The sequence below is a fragment of the Bicyclus anynana genome, chromosome 16 (genome assembly GCF_947172395.1).
Source record: "Bicyclus anynana chromosome 16, ilBicAnyn1.1, whole genome shotgun sequence".
Taxonomy (NCBI): Eukaryota; Metazoa; Arthropoda; class Insecta; order Lepidoptera; family Nymphalidae; genus Bicyclus; species Bicyclus anynana.
This window is the reverse complement of record NC_069098.1, coordinates 2,892,644-2,912,221: the sequence shown is the minus strand read 5'-3', so window position 1 is coordinate 2,912,221 and position 19,578 is coordinate 2,892,644. Positions and strand designations below refer to the sequence as shown.

Genomic DNA, 19,578 nt, shown 5'->3' with positions numbered 1-19,578 from the left:
ACCTGTGTGTGACTCAGTAGCACTTAAGCAAATGGGTGAACACATTTATTGACAATTAGACCAATTTTCAACTAACCTACAGTTGTGTAAAATAAAAATAATTATAATACTTTGTAATTAAGTTGACATCATGCTTTTTCTTTCGGATGTTCTTCTAATTTTCAAATTTTCCGTAGATCCGCGAATTAGTAAATCTTGCGTGCTAGTCATGAGTCGCGCTGTGTGAATATATTGATTGATTTTCGAGTAATTCCCAGAAGAGTTGGGAAATTGGTAGTAGAAACACCCTCGCGTTTTTAATACGTGTAGGTACATACCTATACAATTAAACTTACTACAGTCGGGAAAGTTCGTCTTTCCTGTCGCTCGCATATCATGGGAGTGTTTCGTTCGAAACACTCCTATGATATGCGGGCGACAGGAAAGACTGCGCGGGTGTGAAATCGTGCGTGCGGGGAAGTGACGTGCATCAGTCGTCGGTTTTTCATTCATCGCTAATTTGCGGGGCTTAACCCATCTTTTTTTAAGTAGGTATACTTATATATATACCTTAACCCGTAGTGCGTAAAATCACAACACTTGGAGAAAGACCCTCGCTCAACTGAATTAATTCGGACACGAATTAATCCGAACACCTTCCGATCTGGAAGATGGCGGGCGCCGATTGGCGCTTTTCGAATTTCGAACACGTTCCATTTATCACCGCCATTTTTATTTTTACGACTTTTTATTAAATGAGATAAAGCCAGTATTCTTCCTTTCATGTTTTAAATTGACGTGAATGATTGAGTTTTAATTTTAATGAATAAATAGCCGTTAGGCACAGAATTTATTATTGCAAATTGAAGACTTGCGAATTGAAAAATAAAGCTATAATACGATTTAAACGATTATAATCTTTATGAAGAGGAAACGAAATTAGAAAATTGTTTGCTATATATATTTTATATAACAAAATCCAAGTGCAATGGTTCAAAAATTACCCCACCCACTATTTGGACTTATTTTTAAGATGAAATATCATAGTAAACCAAATTTAAGCTTATTTTTTGGCAACCCAAATAGTAACTAGCTTTGTAATCTCTATGATAATAGGCACGTTAAAACTCTTCAATCATCATTTTTCTTTAAACCAAATTTGGTTTACTGTTGAGTGCGAGTCTCCTCACAGAATGAAAGGGGTTTGGCTAATAGACCACTACGCTGGCCCATTGCCGAATGGCAGACCTCACACAGGTAGAGAATTAAGAAAATCAGGCTTGCAGATTTTGTCACACGTTTTTCCTTTACCGTTTAAAACACGCGATATTTAATTTCTTAAATTGCACAAAACTGAAATGTTAGAGGGGAATGCCTCGGACCGGATTTGAACCTACGCCCTCCAAATCGAAAGCAGAGATAATACCCACTAGGCTATCGCGGGTGACTCTCATAACTCTTCAAACAAGGTCCAAATATCACCTCCAATCAAACATCCAGAACGGCCCGTTACTTATCGTAATATACCTGAAACCTAGTTCGGACTACTTTAGCATTTTAGTCGAGTAGTACGTACTCGACTAAATTTTTGGTGTTAAGACACGTTTAGCAGCTAAATTTTACGCTACTCGACTAAACTACTAAAGTAGTCCGAACAAGCCTTAATGGCTATATTGACTTAGATGTTCCTCCGCTTCGCTCTAAACCATTGCATTTGAATACAGAAAAGCAATTTCTGAGCGGGTGAAAGAAAAATATAACACAAAGCGGCAAAGCGCAAGATATTCACGAGCACAAACTTTCATAGTCGCTACTTGCCTCAATAGCTCTTTGTTTGATTTTTAAAATTCGCGACATGTCCCTATTGTGCCGATACAAAGGGAATTTTCAGAATCATACTAGCTTTTCATAATACGCTGTCCTCCAGGAACTGCCATTGTTACAACCTGAGGATATTCTGTGGCCGATTACGTGTTTAGGATTATTATTGGATCCTGAGGACTGCACCTGATTGGACTATATTAATGGACACGCACTGATTAAAGAATAAAAGACAGATAGAGTGCACGAAACATGGCAGCGATGCAGCCAAATCAAATCCAAAAACTAATACATTCTCGAGTCAGTACGACACAAAGTGTGTGTGTGTATGTTTTTAAATATTTTAAAACTGGTGTCAAAAACTATACCAAAAACAGAGTCAAACAGAATGAGAGGGTCATGCCAATAGTCCACCACGCTGGCCCAATGTGGATGTGAAGTCTTCACATCCGCAGGTAATTAAGAAAATTCTCTGGTATGCAGGTTTCTACAAAAATCTTATAATGATTATTATCAAGTTAAATTTATAAATTAAAACAAAAGTTAAAGTTTAAAAATGATGAATTGGTTAAAGAAATAATGGAAGTATTAAGTACTTTTCATCTGCCATAACTATTTCATAATTTGACCAATTTCAATATTTTCTAACATTTTTGTAATGCACACAGTAATCTTTTTACGAGTATTATATTATGATACTCCACTCAAGTTTATACGAAAATAACAGAATGTCGTATCTTACTTTTACGCCACTTAAAAAATCTTTATTCTACAGATACAGATGAGAGCCTCAATAGCTCAACGGTAAGAGCGATCGGACTCGTAACCGAGGGGTGGTGGTTCGATTCCCGCCCCGTTGGTCTATTGTCGTACCCACTCCTAACACAGTCTTTCCCGACATATTGGGAATATTGGTCATATTAAAAAAGATATGGCAAATATTCTTTATAAAAACAAAAAGAAAAAAAATGTTTAAGTTAATAATAAAAACATTTCGTCTTTCCGGATTTAGTAGAAAGTTAGTCTATGAATCATTTCCAAATACATGTATGTGGCTTAGTAACCTGCTCATTTATTGAAAGCCGATTGAAAACGTCCTCATAATGGTCCTCTATACGTCGGAATATCGAATAGTTATTAGCAATGACGTCATACTTCAGAGACCTGTGGCTTGAGGTTAATCCCATAGAGGAAGTAGGTACCTTCCAGACTTAATATGATACGGTTTACTAGATGCGACTTCTATTTTTATTTTAATCCAACCCTTAGAGAGACGAATATCTCAACATTCCATGGATTCACCGTCCAGGTGCCGGGTCCATCGCGTGGTAGAGAGAAAAACAGCAAGCAAAGTCCAGAACTTGTGACTGCTGGATGTAGGGTTAAGGAATTCGTTGACGATCGATCAACACTCCCCTGCTCTACTCGTGTTGTTCTCCCTGCCTATCTAAATTTGGTAAGATCCTATTAGAGCTGCTTTGGATACTCGTTCTAATATAGAACTAGCTACACTTCTAGAGAAGCCAATGTCTTTAAGCAAGTTATAGAGAGATTTTGCTGGTAATCCTCTCGCACCTATTTCTACGGCGTAAAAACTAAGAACTAACTAAAAATCGCTATTATGGCAGTTATGTAAAAATGGAGTAACTTCTCCCGTTTTCCCAACATTTCCCTTCACTGCTCTGCTCCTATTGAACGTAGCGTGATGAAAAATATACTATAACCTGCCAAGAAGTATAAACAATAATTGTACCAAGTTTCTTTAAAATCCGTCGAATAGTTTTTGTTTCTATAAAAAATTAGTGGTTGCATTTTTGGCATCAGTATCGATCACTAATCACCCCCGGATAGTTATTTTGAAAATATATTTCATATACAGAATTGACTTCTATGCAGAATATGTATTTATAAGTGCTATTTTTTTTTATAACGCATAGCAGCAGCTACACATAATGCTTACGGCTCTTTCCGTTTCGTTTCGGTTTATGAAGATTATAGAACAGTATTTTAAAAAAACTAACATTTTCTTTTGAAAAATGCAACCATTCCGTCAGTATTTTCCAATGACGTTGTTACGTTCAACTATCGTCAGTAAGCAGACTTTACAGATAACCGATTTTTATATTAAATCTAAGCGACCCTGTACCACGACATTCTTTGATATACTATATGTCATATAAACCTTCCTCTTGAATCGCTCTATCTATTGATGAAAACCACGTTTAAATCCACTCGGTAGTTTAAAAGAGGCATACAAAAAGCAAGAAGCGACTTCGTTTTTAATAAGTGTTACTTATTTGTAACACTTTATTAACTGTAATTTAAAATTTTTTCGAAAATTTAAAACAAGTAGTTGCGATTACGACTCGTTTCCCCTCTGTAGTCACTTCTAGTGACTCTATATCCTAACTTTTCTATCTTCACAAAGGGTTTTCAATCGGCGAAGGATTTCCCCGGACTCCTCTCCCATTCGATGGAAATGCGCCCCATTATACCTCCGCAAAGGGAAATTTCCGAAAGGACATTGCAAATCTTGGAAAAATGGTAAAACCTATAAAAAGCGTATTATTGTTTTTTTTTATTCATCGCAAGTTATTATTGGCATAAATAACATTTATAGTAACGGCTTATAAAGTTGTGTTACTGCTTATAAATAAGTTTGACAAATATTTGTCGAAATTATAAAAAGAATGATCATCAACATCATATCAGCCGATAGACGTCCACTGCAGGACATATGTAGGGACTTCCAAACATCACGATACTGAGCCGCCTGCATCCAGCAAATCCCTGCGACTCACTTGATGTCGTCAGTCCATCTGGTGGGGGTCTACCAACACTGCGCCTTGTAGTGCGGGGTCGCCTTTCCAGCACCTTGGGACCCCAACGTTATAATAACCTGCACCATCAGATTTACGTGTTCTACTCGATATCGGGGTTATATTACCATATGTTTCGAGATGATACGCATTGAGAATGTCTTGAGGAATATATATAGACTGGTCTAAGATTCGAACGGTCTTTTGATCAAGAAATCCGATCCCAAACCACATAATATGCTATCTACTGGAACAGGCAGATAGCGAGACGAGTAGAAAGGTATCCTATATAGCTATCAAAAACAAAAATTACTATAGAGGATATATTACAGAATATAAAATAATTCCTTGTTTGCACAATTTTAGTCAAAGAGGATCGGGCATGTTAAAATATTCACAAACAAATATTTCCCGTTACGTGCTGAGTTCACTAGAAACTCTGTCAAACACTAAACACCCACTTTGATGGGCAACGACTCGAGATAGTCTTGTTATTATCATTTGTAAAATAAAGAAATTATTTTTTAAATTGTGCCACATTTAACATCTTAACCACCCTTAACACTAATGTGGTGCCTGATATTTAGACCGCTTAGGCTAGTCACAACCAAAATTAGTTTAAGCATCAGAGGACCTAGTGGCAGTTTGATAATGTGACGATCGCGTTAACTTTGCATTTAACGCGTTAAATTAACAAACGCAATTTCCAAGAAATTGAACAGCGCCATCTAGTGGCACTACTGTACAATTCCATATAAATTCTCGTATACGTTAACGCGATAGTAACAGTATGAAAATATTGAGAACTCCCACTAGGCACACAGAACACCAAGCAAATATTGGACATACAGCGCTGATTTTCAGCTGTACCTTGAACCAGGTATGTTTTATCGTATTTTAAAGTTGTTTTATACCATAATAATATCCTCATGTTTTCCTAAACCTAAGGTTCCCTGGAAGATATCGCTATTTAGCGATGTAGTGTACAAATAAATAATTTAAAAATAAATAATATAAGAATAACAGTCAATGAAATTGCAGTGACAAACTGAACTTTAATACGAAAAGGCTTATCACAAGTTTGTTACACAAATCATATTGCAGTTAGTACTTAAGTCTTAAGCAAATTTAGCAATGACCCGCCTATTGACTCATTAATAAAAAGTAGGACTTTCTTTTTAAAGGCTTCAGAAGGAGCAAAAGAATTAAGCGAGCTATTACTGGGACGCTCAAAGATGCAATTTATCCTCATTAAGAGTAATGTCGTCGCCGGCATTAATCACTTCTTGGTCCATTAGTGCCGGAATTACTAGCGGACGTTTTAATTTTACCAAATACAAAAACCGGTTTTAATTTTGAACCCTTATTGTTCATGGAATAAAGGAGATTTTGCATTGAGAATCCATCTCGCAGTCGGGTACACGGTGGACGGTGGACGCTGAGGTAATGTTCGCCAAATATTTCGCCCATCATTCCATTATCCAGTGGTTTAGTCCGGGGTTTTTAATGGGATTTGTTAAATTGTTTCGGAATATTTTATTGTAGTTACGCGATTATATTATAATATTTCTCTTTTTTTAAATATAGAATATTTTTACTCGAGCTACAGACCTTCAGTTTTTAATATACAGTTAAAACTGTTAAAACTTCAACCAAAGTCATGAGAAAAATTGTACAAAAAATTGTAAAAATTGCACTACTACTGATCAGTTCGACTGTACAGTTAAAATTGCAGGTCTGTAGCTCGCATAAGAGTCAATTATGTGTTGGGTAGTGGATAGAATAAAATTAAGGATCTTTATTATCTAAGTACTTCAAGTATTGTTGGGAGAAAGAATGTAGTCAGAGAAAATATGTTTGGCTATATAACACGGCTTAGTTCTATAATAGAAGTGATGTCCAGGGCTGTTCTGGTAGGATCTTGCCAGGTGCAAGAAAATGAGTGTTAGTTTTACAGGTACCTTAGCCCTCCATCCTTCGGTCACAAGTCCGGGACATCGCTCAAGGTCACTCTCTATTCTCTGCCACTCAAGGGATTATTGGTACGAGTAACATTATTGGTGGGAATCGCTAGACCCAATAGGCTTTCATTCAATAGTTGTGTTTTGGATTTTAAATTCGCTTCTGATTTCAACCCGTCTCCTACAATATAATATCTAAATCTTTTAAACTATTCTCACAACTAAGTACAAAGTTAGCTTGCAAGCAGCGGAAGATATCATACCTAGGGCATATTTTGCGACACGAAAGATACCGTTTGCTTCAAACCATCATGATGGGCAAGATTGCAAGCAAAAGAAGTGTAGGAAGAAGAAAGAAGTCCTGGCTACGAAATATAAGGGAGTGGACTGGCATAAAGACAGTCGAAGAACTTTTCCGCCTAGCCATGGACATGAAAAAGTTTAGAAAGCTGACCGCCGACCTTCAGTAATGGAGAGGCACTCTAAGAAGAAGTACAAAGTTCTGCGATTGAGTACAACAGTAGGAAGTCGAACCCTGCACATTTTGGATTTGAACCTGACCCTTAAACCGAGGATCAAAATTTAATTTGTCACTGTATTCAGACAGAAGGTATGCAGTGAAGTAGTCTGGGCTACATTGAATATGATTAAGTGGCAACTTTAAAGGGCCGAATGGCTTTTAATTTAGATTCGTTACAAATCACGCGTCGTGCTTTTGTTGTACCATTTGCGTTTATTGAACTGTTGATAAAATATTTCAACGATTTTGTTTAAAGAAGAATTTTGAATTAATAATAGTACTAGTTGTAATGTAAGTACCTACCCTACCTTTACCTATTCGATAATAAATTGAAGATTTACTCGAGGGAATAACATTCAAATGTTTAAGGTCTTGTTTAAAAAACTTGGCTGGGGAGTAGCTTTACTTTGGCTTCATTATGCTTGACGCAATCTAAAATTTGTATAGGCTTTTAATTTTTTTTGTAAGATGGACAATAAAAAGACTAACCGATCTAGCGTATTATGATTGATTTTGGCATCCTAGTGAATATATTATTAACTATAAACTATTTTAATTAAATATAAAAGATAATTTCTAGATCGAATTAAAAGATAAACCTACACTAACACTAAAAATAGGTAAAGTTGGCGAGGTTGTAGTGTAGTGTATCTCTGAATTTACTGAACCGAATTTAAAATTATTTTACCAATAGAAAGTCACATTATCTGTGAGTGTCAAAGGACATATTTTATCACCGTGTTCCCACGGGAACGGGAACTACATGGATGAAACTGCGGGGCGTCTGCTAGTATTTTAAGAAAGCAGATGCTGGTTTTTTGACTGTTCTCTATAAAACATATAAACATAGCCTATTCATACCGTCTGATAATGTCCTGAACAGTTTTTGCAAAAATCCGAAATATAGGCTTATTGTGTAAGTTTTTTTCATATGAAAAGCCCCGGTCGAGTGAAAATGAAAATGGCCTTTCCAAAGTTTTACAGCAAACAGATTGTTAATAATCCTCGTTTCAATGATCGCCGATAAAAACTTTGGCTATTATAAAAGTTTTGGACATTTTTCCGGCACAAAGTTTTGCACAGACGCCCAGTAATACGCGTAGGTTCGATTCCGGCCGCCGTCAACCAACTTTGCCGAATTTCCTATTAGTTGAATACTATCTGAGAATAAAATAAATTGAGTAACGGCCATTGGTAAGGCTTTTTTACATGAGGGTTCCGTCCTTACCTCAAAAAAAAGGAATCCTTACAGAATCACTTCGTTGCTGTCTGTCTGTCCATCTCCTAGTCCGTCTGAAGGCAGGTCCAAAAAAACCCTGTAGGTAATGTTATTATTCAATTTGAATTCGCACAGAACGACAAACCCTGCAATCTGCATTCATCGTAAAGCTAAGTTGGTAATAATATATATATATATATATTTGTATTTATAAGTATTATATAAACACTGTTAAAAATAATAAAGTATAAATAAGTCAATTTATATCAATAAATAAAAAACTAAATTATAAAACATCCAAACACTAAATTACAACGGACTCCCGTATCTATGAATTATAAAATGATTTCTGAGGGCGCGGTTGATTAAAGGACTCGCACTAAATATATGTGCAACCAAGAGCTAGTTTTACTGTTGTGAATGCACAGAACATAAAGCATTATTGCTAATATACGTGTTTGTATGTAATAAACTTAATAATGAATTGGTAACATGAAATATTATTAATGTGTAGTCTAGAAATCTTTTTAAAATCAAATCAAATCAAAAATCATTTATTTTAATTATGCTCAGTTTACAAGCACTTTTGACACGTCAGTTGACTATTTGTAAAGATTCTACCACCGGTTCGTAAGGCAGGTTCTGCTGAGAAGAAACTGACAAGAAACTCAACAGTTGCTCTTTTTAAAAAATCATACAGTATTATAATTTACAATTGATGATAACATTACAATTTCTTGGAAGCTGATCCAATGGCCTCCAAGCGCTTTTATCTTTAAGGAACTCATTAATGTTGTGGTAACCTCGACTAAGTAAATTTTTTAACACATTGCTTAAAGCTATGCATTGGCAGGTCCACACAAATAATTCTATAAACTGCAGTAAATATCAATATCCATCGTTTGTGAATTAAGAATATTATGTTATCATATTAGATACTCGTTCATACTCGTAGACACTTGTACATCTTATAAAGTTTCATGATTTAGAAAGCCGACTCAAATATGAGAGGGTCACAGTTTGATCCCCTCGTTTCACTGTTGTCATACGCGCTCCTACTGCACGATTTGGTCTTATTATTAGTAATGTTTGTTGTCTCATAATAAATGACCCCATTTTAGAGCTTTGGCAGTTCTTAGTTTAATTTAGAATTTATATAAAATCGAATTAGCACCAATTTAGGCACGTATATTATAATCGCATTAATTAAAGCACAATTATTGCAATTCTATTTGTATATTACATTTTGAAAGAGACCTTATTCAATAGTAATAAAATGCAATTTTGACTGCACCGCTTCTGGTAGCGGTGGCTATGAATTTTAAACGTGCTTTCATTTATGTCCGTATCTGTCATGTATGCGAAATCATGAACAGTCTGCGAAATCGTATTTGTTGTGGTCAAATTAAGCTTGCACGTTCTATCAAATATGCACTATGTACATATGACATGTATGTATGACAGTAAATATTCCATTTCTCTGACTGTGAAGTAAAAAATAGCAATATTTTATTATTTGTAATGCTTCTCGATCAACAAATAATAGCAGATGTGTGTAAATATACAGAATTGACCTAAAAACAGAAACAAATAAGTATTTTACCTATCATATATTTAACGTAATTAAGAACATTTTTTCACTGATTGTGTGTGTTCTTAAGTAAACTTTACTGTTACGGTTGATTTGCATAAAATATTGTTTTTTTTATTTATTTGATTTTAAAAAAATAGTTTTACTAGTATTACTACATTTTGTAATGCTGGTTGAATGACCTCGAAAGTTTGGTATCTATAAAGTATTTTAAGTCTTGTAAGTAATTATTGATTTTTATAATAGACACAATAACCTTACTATGGTATTGAAAGGTAGTATAATAAGTAGTTTAATAGTGACTACGAGTACCTAGTTAAAAAAAACTAGAACTAGCTATAAATTAATTTAAATTATAATAAATTTAAATGCAAAAGGTCACATTACGAAATATCAAAAACGCTCAAAATTTAAAATGCAACGCTGCTCGAAAAAAGTCGTCGTTTAAAAACGCTGTAGTCGTAAACATATACTTGGGAATACTTTTATTGTATTTGAACGCTTATTTTATCGTCCGTTAAAAAAGCTGTCATGCGAATGAGGGTTATCGCTTTTAGAAGTTCAAAGTTACCAGACCTCCACTACGAACAAATATTGCGACAGGGCCGAATTACGACTACATCGAGAGCGTCCGCTAATTTAAATGAAAATTATATTGTATCTGTTTATGATTTCAAAACTGGGTTTTCTCATCTGCTGGGTTTTCATATTTTTTTTAATTTTTGTCTGTCTGCTCGTCTGGGCTTGACTCTGGAACTCTGAACTGATTTTAACAGGACTTCAACGCTAATTGGATACTGAAACATACAGGAGGTTATTTAACAAAATATATGGTAATAATTCGAAAAATCTGCTTACTGTGACATTTTTGTAAAAAAAAGTGAATTTCACAAGGACGAAGTAACAAATATAAGTTTTAACTGTAAAATATATTGAATGCAGGAATTTTAGGTAAATCAAATTTTCAAAAACAATTTTGTACAACATGTAATATCTCTCCGTTTCATCATCAGTTCTTTAATAAAAACAAAAGCATACATACAGCCGAACGTAGAACCTCCTCCTTTTTAGAAGTCGGTTAAAAATGAGATAATACAGCGAAGAGTCGCACACGCATTATTCCTACGTAGTTTAGTATATTATGCGCGCGCGCGGCTTTTATTGAAGACAGTTTAGTCAAAACTGTTTCAAACTGTGGACGTGCTTTCTATAACAGTGCTGCCGTTACAGTTTGGTGTAATTAGTGTAAAATAATGGCGTTCAAGATGGGTCAAGTGACTGTTATTATGGCGTTTATGGGTAATTACTTTTTTATTACTATCTACTCTTACTCCTTACACACGAGTTCGCTTGCATTGTTTGTCAATCAATTAAAAAGACGACTGACTGAAAGTCGAAAGATTTTCGTTTTAATTGGGGACAGCATATATATTTTCTAAAAGGTTTTTTTTATATTACCATGATTGGTGAAATTAAAACTTAAAAGTTACCATAAAATAAGAAAAAAACTGTAAATATGCAAGTTTTAGGTAGTTAAGATTATACACGAAAGCTCCTGTGGAAAACTATTTTCCGTAAATTTTTATTTTAGTTTAAATATTTTAGATATGAAGTTGCTTCTAATCTATTATACCCATAAAATCCCATGAAAATTCGTTCAGTTTGAAAGTTATTATTAAACGTAAATTGGAAGGCATGTGACATAAAACCCCGTTTACCACGTTTGCGTAGGAACCACATACAGACTTAACGGGTTTATGCTTTTCTTAACGCTCATTCAATTTCATACACAAATGCGCCCCGAAAAACCGACTTTCGATATTATGAGATCTATCCATATCTCTGTAAATCAATATAATATTATACAGGCTGATTAGGGATTATTTCCCATTACTCTAGGGTTATATTCTTTAAGGAAAATTAATTAAATATGTCCAAGGAACATGTGTTCTAAAATGAATATTTTTAGAGTTAAGTATTAATATTTATAAATAAATCTTAAAATGTATCCCATATACGCATCCTTATAATAATGTAGTAGCATAACTTATTCATTGATAAATATCACGAAGTAGCTAATGAATTAAGTGGGGGTGCCAGTTGCAACTATCTCGTCGATATCGACAAATTCTGATGCAGGCTGCATCCATACTAATAACAGAAACTACAAGGGCTTATTATCAGGCCTGTCCTGAAGTAATCAAAAAAATCACTGCACCACAGAGGTCGTCGCTCTCGTCAAAAATGTAGTCTAGTACTGTCATCATCATCTTAACTTGTCATTGAATAAAAAATATTTCTTTTCATTTTACTTATAGGCATTTACTTACATTTTAGTTACAGGGTTAGTCGGAACTATATGATTTACTTTGTATGAAAACATAACTAGTTTTTTTAAAGTTAAAATTAATTAGTTATTCGACTCCTATAAGTGGACTCGTCAACACCTTAACGTTATGGGAAACACTCTCTATAAATATCATCATTATCATTAACAGCCGATGGAAGTCTCCAAACACAAGGGTCTCGAGCTGCCAGTATCCAGCGGCTCCCTGCAACTTAATGTCCTCGATCCACATATTGGGGAATCGACAAACACTACGCTTTCCGGTGCGGGGTCGCCATTCCAGCACCTTAGGACACTAACGTCCGTCGGCTCTTCGCACTATGTGGACTGCCTACAGCCATTTCAGCTTCGCAACTTGCTGAGCTGCGAGTATGTCACTAACTTTGGTACGTCTGCGGATCAACTTATTTTTGGTCTAACCCCTCTCGCTTTGAGAGGAGAGACCTCGGCAGAGAGCCATATGTGGGTTGATTGAAACCAGAAACCAGTAGAGTAGATAGATAGATATACTTTATTTGCACACCACAAAGACAAATACAAGTGAAATTAAAACATATTAAGAAGAGAGCATACAAAAGGCAGCCTTATCGCTAAGTAGCGATTTCTTCCAGGCAACCATTGGTTTAGGAAAACTTAAAGACATCAGCAGATGGCGTAAAACAAAAATAACAATAGTGTTAGTAATACACATACATACAAATAATTTACATCCTAATACATAAACAATATTACACAAATACCTACAATTTATATACATACAATAGAGTAGGTATGTTTTATATTATTTGGGTGTGAAATTGCAATAATATTTCAGTCATCGCGAAATACGCATAGATAAGTATAAGAATTGCACATTTAAATAAACGAATATCATAAGATTTGAGTTTGTGTTACTTACGAAGCCTCCGAAACTACTGATCCGATTTCAAAAATTCTTTCACCAATCGAAAGCTATACTATCAGCCAGTAACATATGTATATTTTATCCCCGTATTCCCACGGGAATAGAAACTATGTGAATAAAACCACGGTGCGTGTACTAGTTAGATTCTTAAACGGATTTAACAGTTTGTAATCCTGCAAACAGTGACAAACCGCGTTCCCATCTTGCATATTAAATTTTTCACATCAACCGCCTCTATTGCAGATGTCTCTTTAATTATTCTCAATTGGCAGCAATTACTAAGCAAATGGAGAAGCTCCCTTGAAGGGCGCCCGCGACTCCCCGTTTCATGGCTGCCATAAAACGACATTTGCTTAATAAAGTACCCTTTTAATCTTTGAGATACCCATAGGAATAGCAATTATATACTTTAGCTTATTAAGGAGGAATTACGAGTACCTACGCTAAGTAAGTCATATTCAAATTCAAAACATTCAAAGATTCAAAAAAAAATTTAATAAAAAAATTCAACCGACTTCCAACTCAAAAATTAATTAAACTAAAAAGCAAAAATAACATTTTGTATATGTGCTACCTTATGAGTAGTTTGAAGGCGGTGCCAAGCCAATGATGTTTTAATTAAACCCGTTTAAACTACAAAATTTCTGTGGTTCTTTCAGAAACAGCTTTAATTAATTAATCAAGCCCAAACAAAAGGTAACTGCTGTAAATCGTTGTCGAGTTCCATCATCTGTGTTTCGGCTCCATCATCAGACCAACTCCAGACCTTCATAAAATTGTAGTGGTTTGAAATAGCTTACGGAAACACTAACAAACGCACTAGCCGTCTCTACAATTTTCGAAAGTTTCCCTCAATTTCTCCAGGATTCCATCATCAGATCCTGACATAAAAAAATGGAAACACCCTGGAATTGAACCCTTTAAAACAAAAAAAGAATTTTTAAAATCGGTCCATAAATGACGGAATTATCGCTGGACAATTACATACAAAAAAAAAAAAACATACATACAGCCGAACGTAGAACCTCCTCCTTTTTGGAACAGCTTAGATACCTATCAATTTCGCGCAACGTTCACAATATTTTAAAAATGGAATATTGCTCAAGATTTAAAAAAAAAATGTATGGTTTTATGAAACCACGATACAAATGAAACTTTGGGCGCTTTCATATTGATCATGGGTGCTATGCAGAGTGCCTTTTACTATACCATACTCTGCAGCCTGTGCGATAGATGACGAAAGAGTAAAAAAGTTTCACTTTAAAAAGAACATGGCTGACATTATTTTAAGCGCAAAGTGGAAAGGCATCGTGCACGTTTGTAATAACGAAGAATAAAATTAGTCTATATAAAAAAAATTAGTAATTTATCTTAGGAACAATAATAATTTTTTTAAGTTGGCAACAAAAAATTCCAGCAATTTCTTTTAGGGACAATTATTTATTTAAATTGGCAATAACAAGATAATTTAACTTCTAAGAAGGCAATAACATTTTGATGACACAACTATTACACATAGTTTAATTATGTGTCATACTCGTAGTACATCTAGTGAGATGCGTTTCAATTAAACGCTCAATAATATGTTGTTGGTGCATTAGTCGCTACGTTCAAATAATGCATTATATTCTGTACCCGGGCACCACAGATTTATCACAATTAACTTCGATAAATCGAATATGAAAAATATTTTTTTTCAAAAATTTTAAAAATTAATCCAATACTAATTAAACAGTAGTAAATTTATAGAATAATGTTTTTTTTTTAATTAAAAAAAGTAAAGGACATACAAACATTTTAATCCAATACTAATTAAACAGTAGTAAGATTATCCTACTAATATTATAAACGCGAAAGTTTGTATGAATGTTTGTTACTCTTTAACGCCACTACTATTGAAAATGAAAAACAATTAAAATAAAAATTAAATTTATTCGTTTTAAACATTACATTCAATAATCGGGCTGACTATAACTTCTTTTAAGTAAGACTCACTATCTGGTGCCGTAAGGACGATCTGTATCTATTATTTCTCTTCAATATGACTTTATAATGTATTTATTAGTATATTTTGATATGTATTTTATTCATTATTGTAGGTATTTGGATAATATTGTTTATGTATTAGGATGTAAATTATTTGTATGTATGTGTATTACTAATACTATGGTTATATTTGTTTTACGCCTCCTGCTGATGTCATTAAGTTTTCCTAAACCGATGGTTGCCTGGAAGAAATTGCTAGGTACTTATAATAACTTAGCGATAAGGCCGCCTTTTGTATGCTGATCTCTTCTTAATGTTTTTATTTCACTTGTATTTGTCTTTGTGGTGTGCAACTAAAGAATATCTATCTATCTATCTACAATGTAATGAAGGTCTGAAGTCGATCTGATGATGGAGCGGAGGGAACTCCTCAGACATATTATTTTTCGTTAAATTTATTTATTTATTTATTTATGTGTGAATTTAAGTTACTTAAAATTTTTTTTAGTAACCTTTTTTATCTGGTACCACTTTAAAGTTACGTTATTTGTGTCATAGGCTTTTTTTATTCCTGTATTCTGACGGTGACGGGAACAATGATAAAATGAATTTTTACTCGATAAATACCTGTAGCCACTAATTACAATAGTACGTAGTGCATTAATTTAGGCCAAGGATAATGACAACAGAAGTGGCACATATAAAAAGCCCTTTATTTAATTGCGCCCAAAAAGTAATGTATGTACTTACCTAAATGCCTAATCTCCATAATAATTGTATGAGTTATGTTATATCCTGCCTAAATGTATGCATCCTCTAATACAGATAATATGACTGGTGTAGGTCTATCCGTTTGATAATCGTATATTTTAGCGAACTTTTAATTTATCGTGTTACTATGGGTCCTATTAGGCAACTGAAGTTTGAAACCTAACCGATTAATCTGAACTGTAAATAAAACGTTGAATATAGCGGCGACATTATTTCCGCATACAAAATATTTTTTTTAATTAAAGTCAGCGGCAATTTTAAATGGAGATTTTTGGTTTTTTTTTCATAGAGGTTTAATAAAACACTTACTTACTTTAAAAATAGTTGAAAAAACCTATTGAGAAAAACAGTTATTATAAAACATACCTTTGTTTTGAATTATTTTCTGAACTCCGATAATTTCTACAGTTAAATGATATTTCGAAATTATTATATTATAAAATGAAATTTATGTTTTCAACTAGATAGGAATAATTTTCAAGTCGATTACTTTAACAGTGGTGCGAAATTCATAAATGCAGAAATGCAATGTCTACCCTGACTGACGTTCTCAGGAATTTTCCATTTTGCATGTATAGCGCTTACCCTAGTTATATACTCTGTGCACGCCACTACCTACATTCAGTTTCGGGCATACACAAGCAGTTAATAAGCTCAATTGGGCCAGCGCGCGCGGCTTAACACTTTAATATGGCATTTGAGACGTCATATTGTCTTGTTGTGATCCTTTCATGCGTACATAACAACCGACACGCATCAGCTAATTCATTGTTTCCTTGCCCTTTTCATAGTCGCTGACCTCCCTAATAAAATGGCGTTGTTAAAGGGAAAAATTACACACGATCATACTGTTTCTACTTGTTCTTCTCAAGCGAACATTCTCTGACAAAGTAACGTATTTTTAGGTACCAAAATAACGTAAAGATTTATAAGTCTAATAGCTCATGTAATGCTCTTTGGAGGGCTTTTCGAACGACATCAATACAAAGAGCCGCTGGATGCTAGCTTGAGACCGTGGTGTTTGGAAGCCCTTGCAAGGCCAAAAAAGGCCGATAACCAGCAGTGGACGTCCATCGAAATGATAGTGAAGGGCTTCTCTCCATACGTAAGAGTTGAAGCCCACCATGTTGTTTCAAAGCGTGTTAGCGGGCGATGATGTTCAATAATGCAACGATCTCTATAACCGAGACCAACTGAGTGATTACCGCAATTTCTGTAGCTTGGGGATGGATTGCTAAGAATTCCTTGGAACAAAGAGCACTACTTAATTTCATAGCTCACACACCTCGAACCTTCACCCCATGATATTAACCACTGGATGACTGGACCACCGAGTCAACGTAGTTACGAATGTACATTTAAATCAATAAATTTTATCAAATCACTAGCTGACGCCGCGCGGTTTCACCCACGTGGTTCCCGTTCCCGTAGGAATATGGGGATAATATATAGCCTATAGCCTTCCTCGATAAATGGGCTATCTAACACTAAAAGAATTTTTCAAATCGGACCAGTAGTTCCTGAGATTAGCGCGTTCAATCAAACAAACAAACAAACAAACTCTTCAGCTTAGTATAGATAAGCAAGCAGCATACTTAAGAACACTGCCCTTCGCGTGTTTAATTTGTAGTAGTTGTTGTATTGTAAAGCAGTACAGTACAGTAAGTAGCCGTAAAGCTAACTTAGGTATGCATCGTAATCAGTGACTAACTTTACAAAAATAACAGTTTCAATATCTCTACCACAGCTCTTACAGGAAGAGAGTAGAAGAAATATTGGTCATGTTTAAAAAGTAATTATGGCTTATAATCCAGGACCTACGGAACATTTTTAAAATTTTTGATGAATTCCTCTCCTCCCAACTTGTATCAATAACGAGGTCGTCAAAAATTGTTACTAACCTTTTTTTTTGTTGCTTAATTAATAGGTGTGCCTAGAACTAATATTATATCAATAAACAGTATGCTACCAAATTAACTCTGTTAATAACCAGAATCAGAATTTCGTAAATATAATTTAAGCGACTCACTAAGACTACGGAAAATTAATTTGATAGTAATCAATTGATTATACTCCGTATAAAAATATAATATGCCATTTGGTCTATCACAAAATGGCGCGGTTTATTTTGTGCCTTATGAGTGCACGCCACAGTTCGCAGCTTCGTGACCCACCCACAGGCAGGTGTTATACCGCATTTGCATAATTAATTGTTTAATCCACTTGGCTGACAAAAGCGTTATGTAAATAAACTGCTTTAGCGCCGTAAATAAACCACAGAGTAAAAAATATAGATGGACAGTGTTTTACTGTTAACTGCTAAATCTGCTCTACAAAATTTTATGCTGTTTGCACGTAAATATTTTAGTTAAAACAGACGTAATTTATTAAAATTACTATTTCCTTCCCACGCCAATCCGAGGACGTACTGACGTTCAGTTGTAGAATAATAAAAAATGTGGCAATAATTAGATTAACAAAACTAGGGTTACTGATATTTTTAAGGCAACGCCACCTATCAGATTCTAATTGTTAGTAAATAAATATAGTACAAGCACACAAAAAAACCTTCATGTACCTACTGTTTGACATGCCTTTTAACCCGGGTGTCTAATTATGTCTGCTCCCGAGCTTGCCCTGCCCGGCCACGCGCTGCCAAAATTTGCAGTGGCTGCGAATATTAGAGAAAATACTCGCGCGAATATTCGGATATTATATGAAAATATTTCACGAATATTCCCAGAAGGACGAATTAACGCGGCCACCTCGAATACTGAATACCAGCTCAATATTTCCGAAACATTTCCACGAATATTTACGGCAGGACGAGTAACGTGTTTTGTTTGAAACTTCCCTTATCACTTTTCTCCTTACTTTTTGATTACTTGATTCGTGCGATGGCAGCGGCATAAATCATTTGATTTTTATCAAAAGCTTTAGAAGCAATGTAAGCGAAAGTTCCGTCTATAACTTCCTCGTATCTGTGCAATAAGGTTTGTTTATTCCGCGCCCGCAAAAACATTTAGCTTCAAAGTGATTGCATTTGATAAGAGTTTGTGCCGGAAATGCGCTTAGTTTCGTTGTTATTTCAGGTGCTTAATGAGTTGCGTTTCGTAACTTTTAATTTATATTATTCTCTTAAGGACGCAAAGTTTTTGTTGCAGATACCTACCTACGAATAATAATATTTTATAGCACGTAATGCATCATTTATTTATACTAAGAAACAAAACTTTTTTGCTTCTATTGTTACGTACTAGGGTTCGAGGATTTGGAATAAGATACCTGCCCCGCTAGCCAAGTGGCATGTCGATTCTCTTTCTACGATCGCTAACGCTTCGAAAACTAGAAAGATGTATGGGAATGACATTTGCTATAAACAGGTCACGTGATCAAAATATGTCATTCCCATGCATTTTTTTAGTTTTCGAAGCGTTAGCGATCGTAGAAAGAAAATCGACGTGCCACTTGGCGAGGCTTGGGGCTTGGGGGCTGATGACTCTTAGGGGACTTTATTCTACTACCTATCCGAGTACGAAATATAGGTATACTTCCAAGCACAGGCAATTCGTTGTCATATTTTTATATTCTTCATATTCTAAATCTTTTTGGCCGGTGGGCTTCGGCCGTGGCTAGTTACCACCCTACCGGCAAAGACGT

At 34.8% G+C, this 19,578-nt stretch overlaps 1 protein-coding gene across 1 annotated transcript in view; it reads left to right on the top strand.

Moving 5' to 3' along the window:
- The first annotated feature begins 11,069 nt into the window (after window positions 1-11,069).
- Window positions 11,070-19,578, top strand: part of LOC112049051 (uncharacterized) — a 26,721-nt gene continuing 18,212 nt past the window's right edge. Inside the window, exon 1 of the mRNA XM_024086789.2 lies at window positions 11,070-11,209. Coding sequence (XP_023942557.1) covers window positions 11,164-11,209 — 46 coding nt within the window. The 5' untranslated portion in view covers window positions 11,070-11,163. The remainder of the gene's footprint in view (window positions 11,210-19,578) is intronic.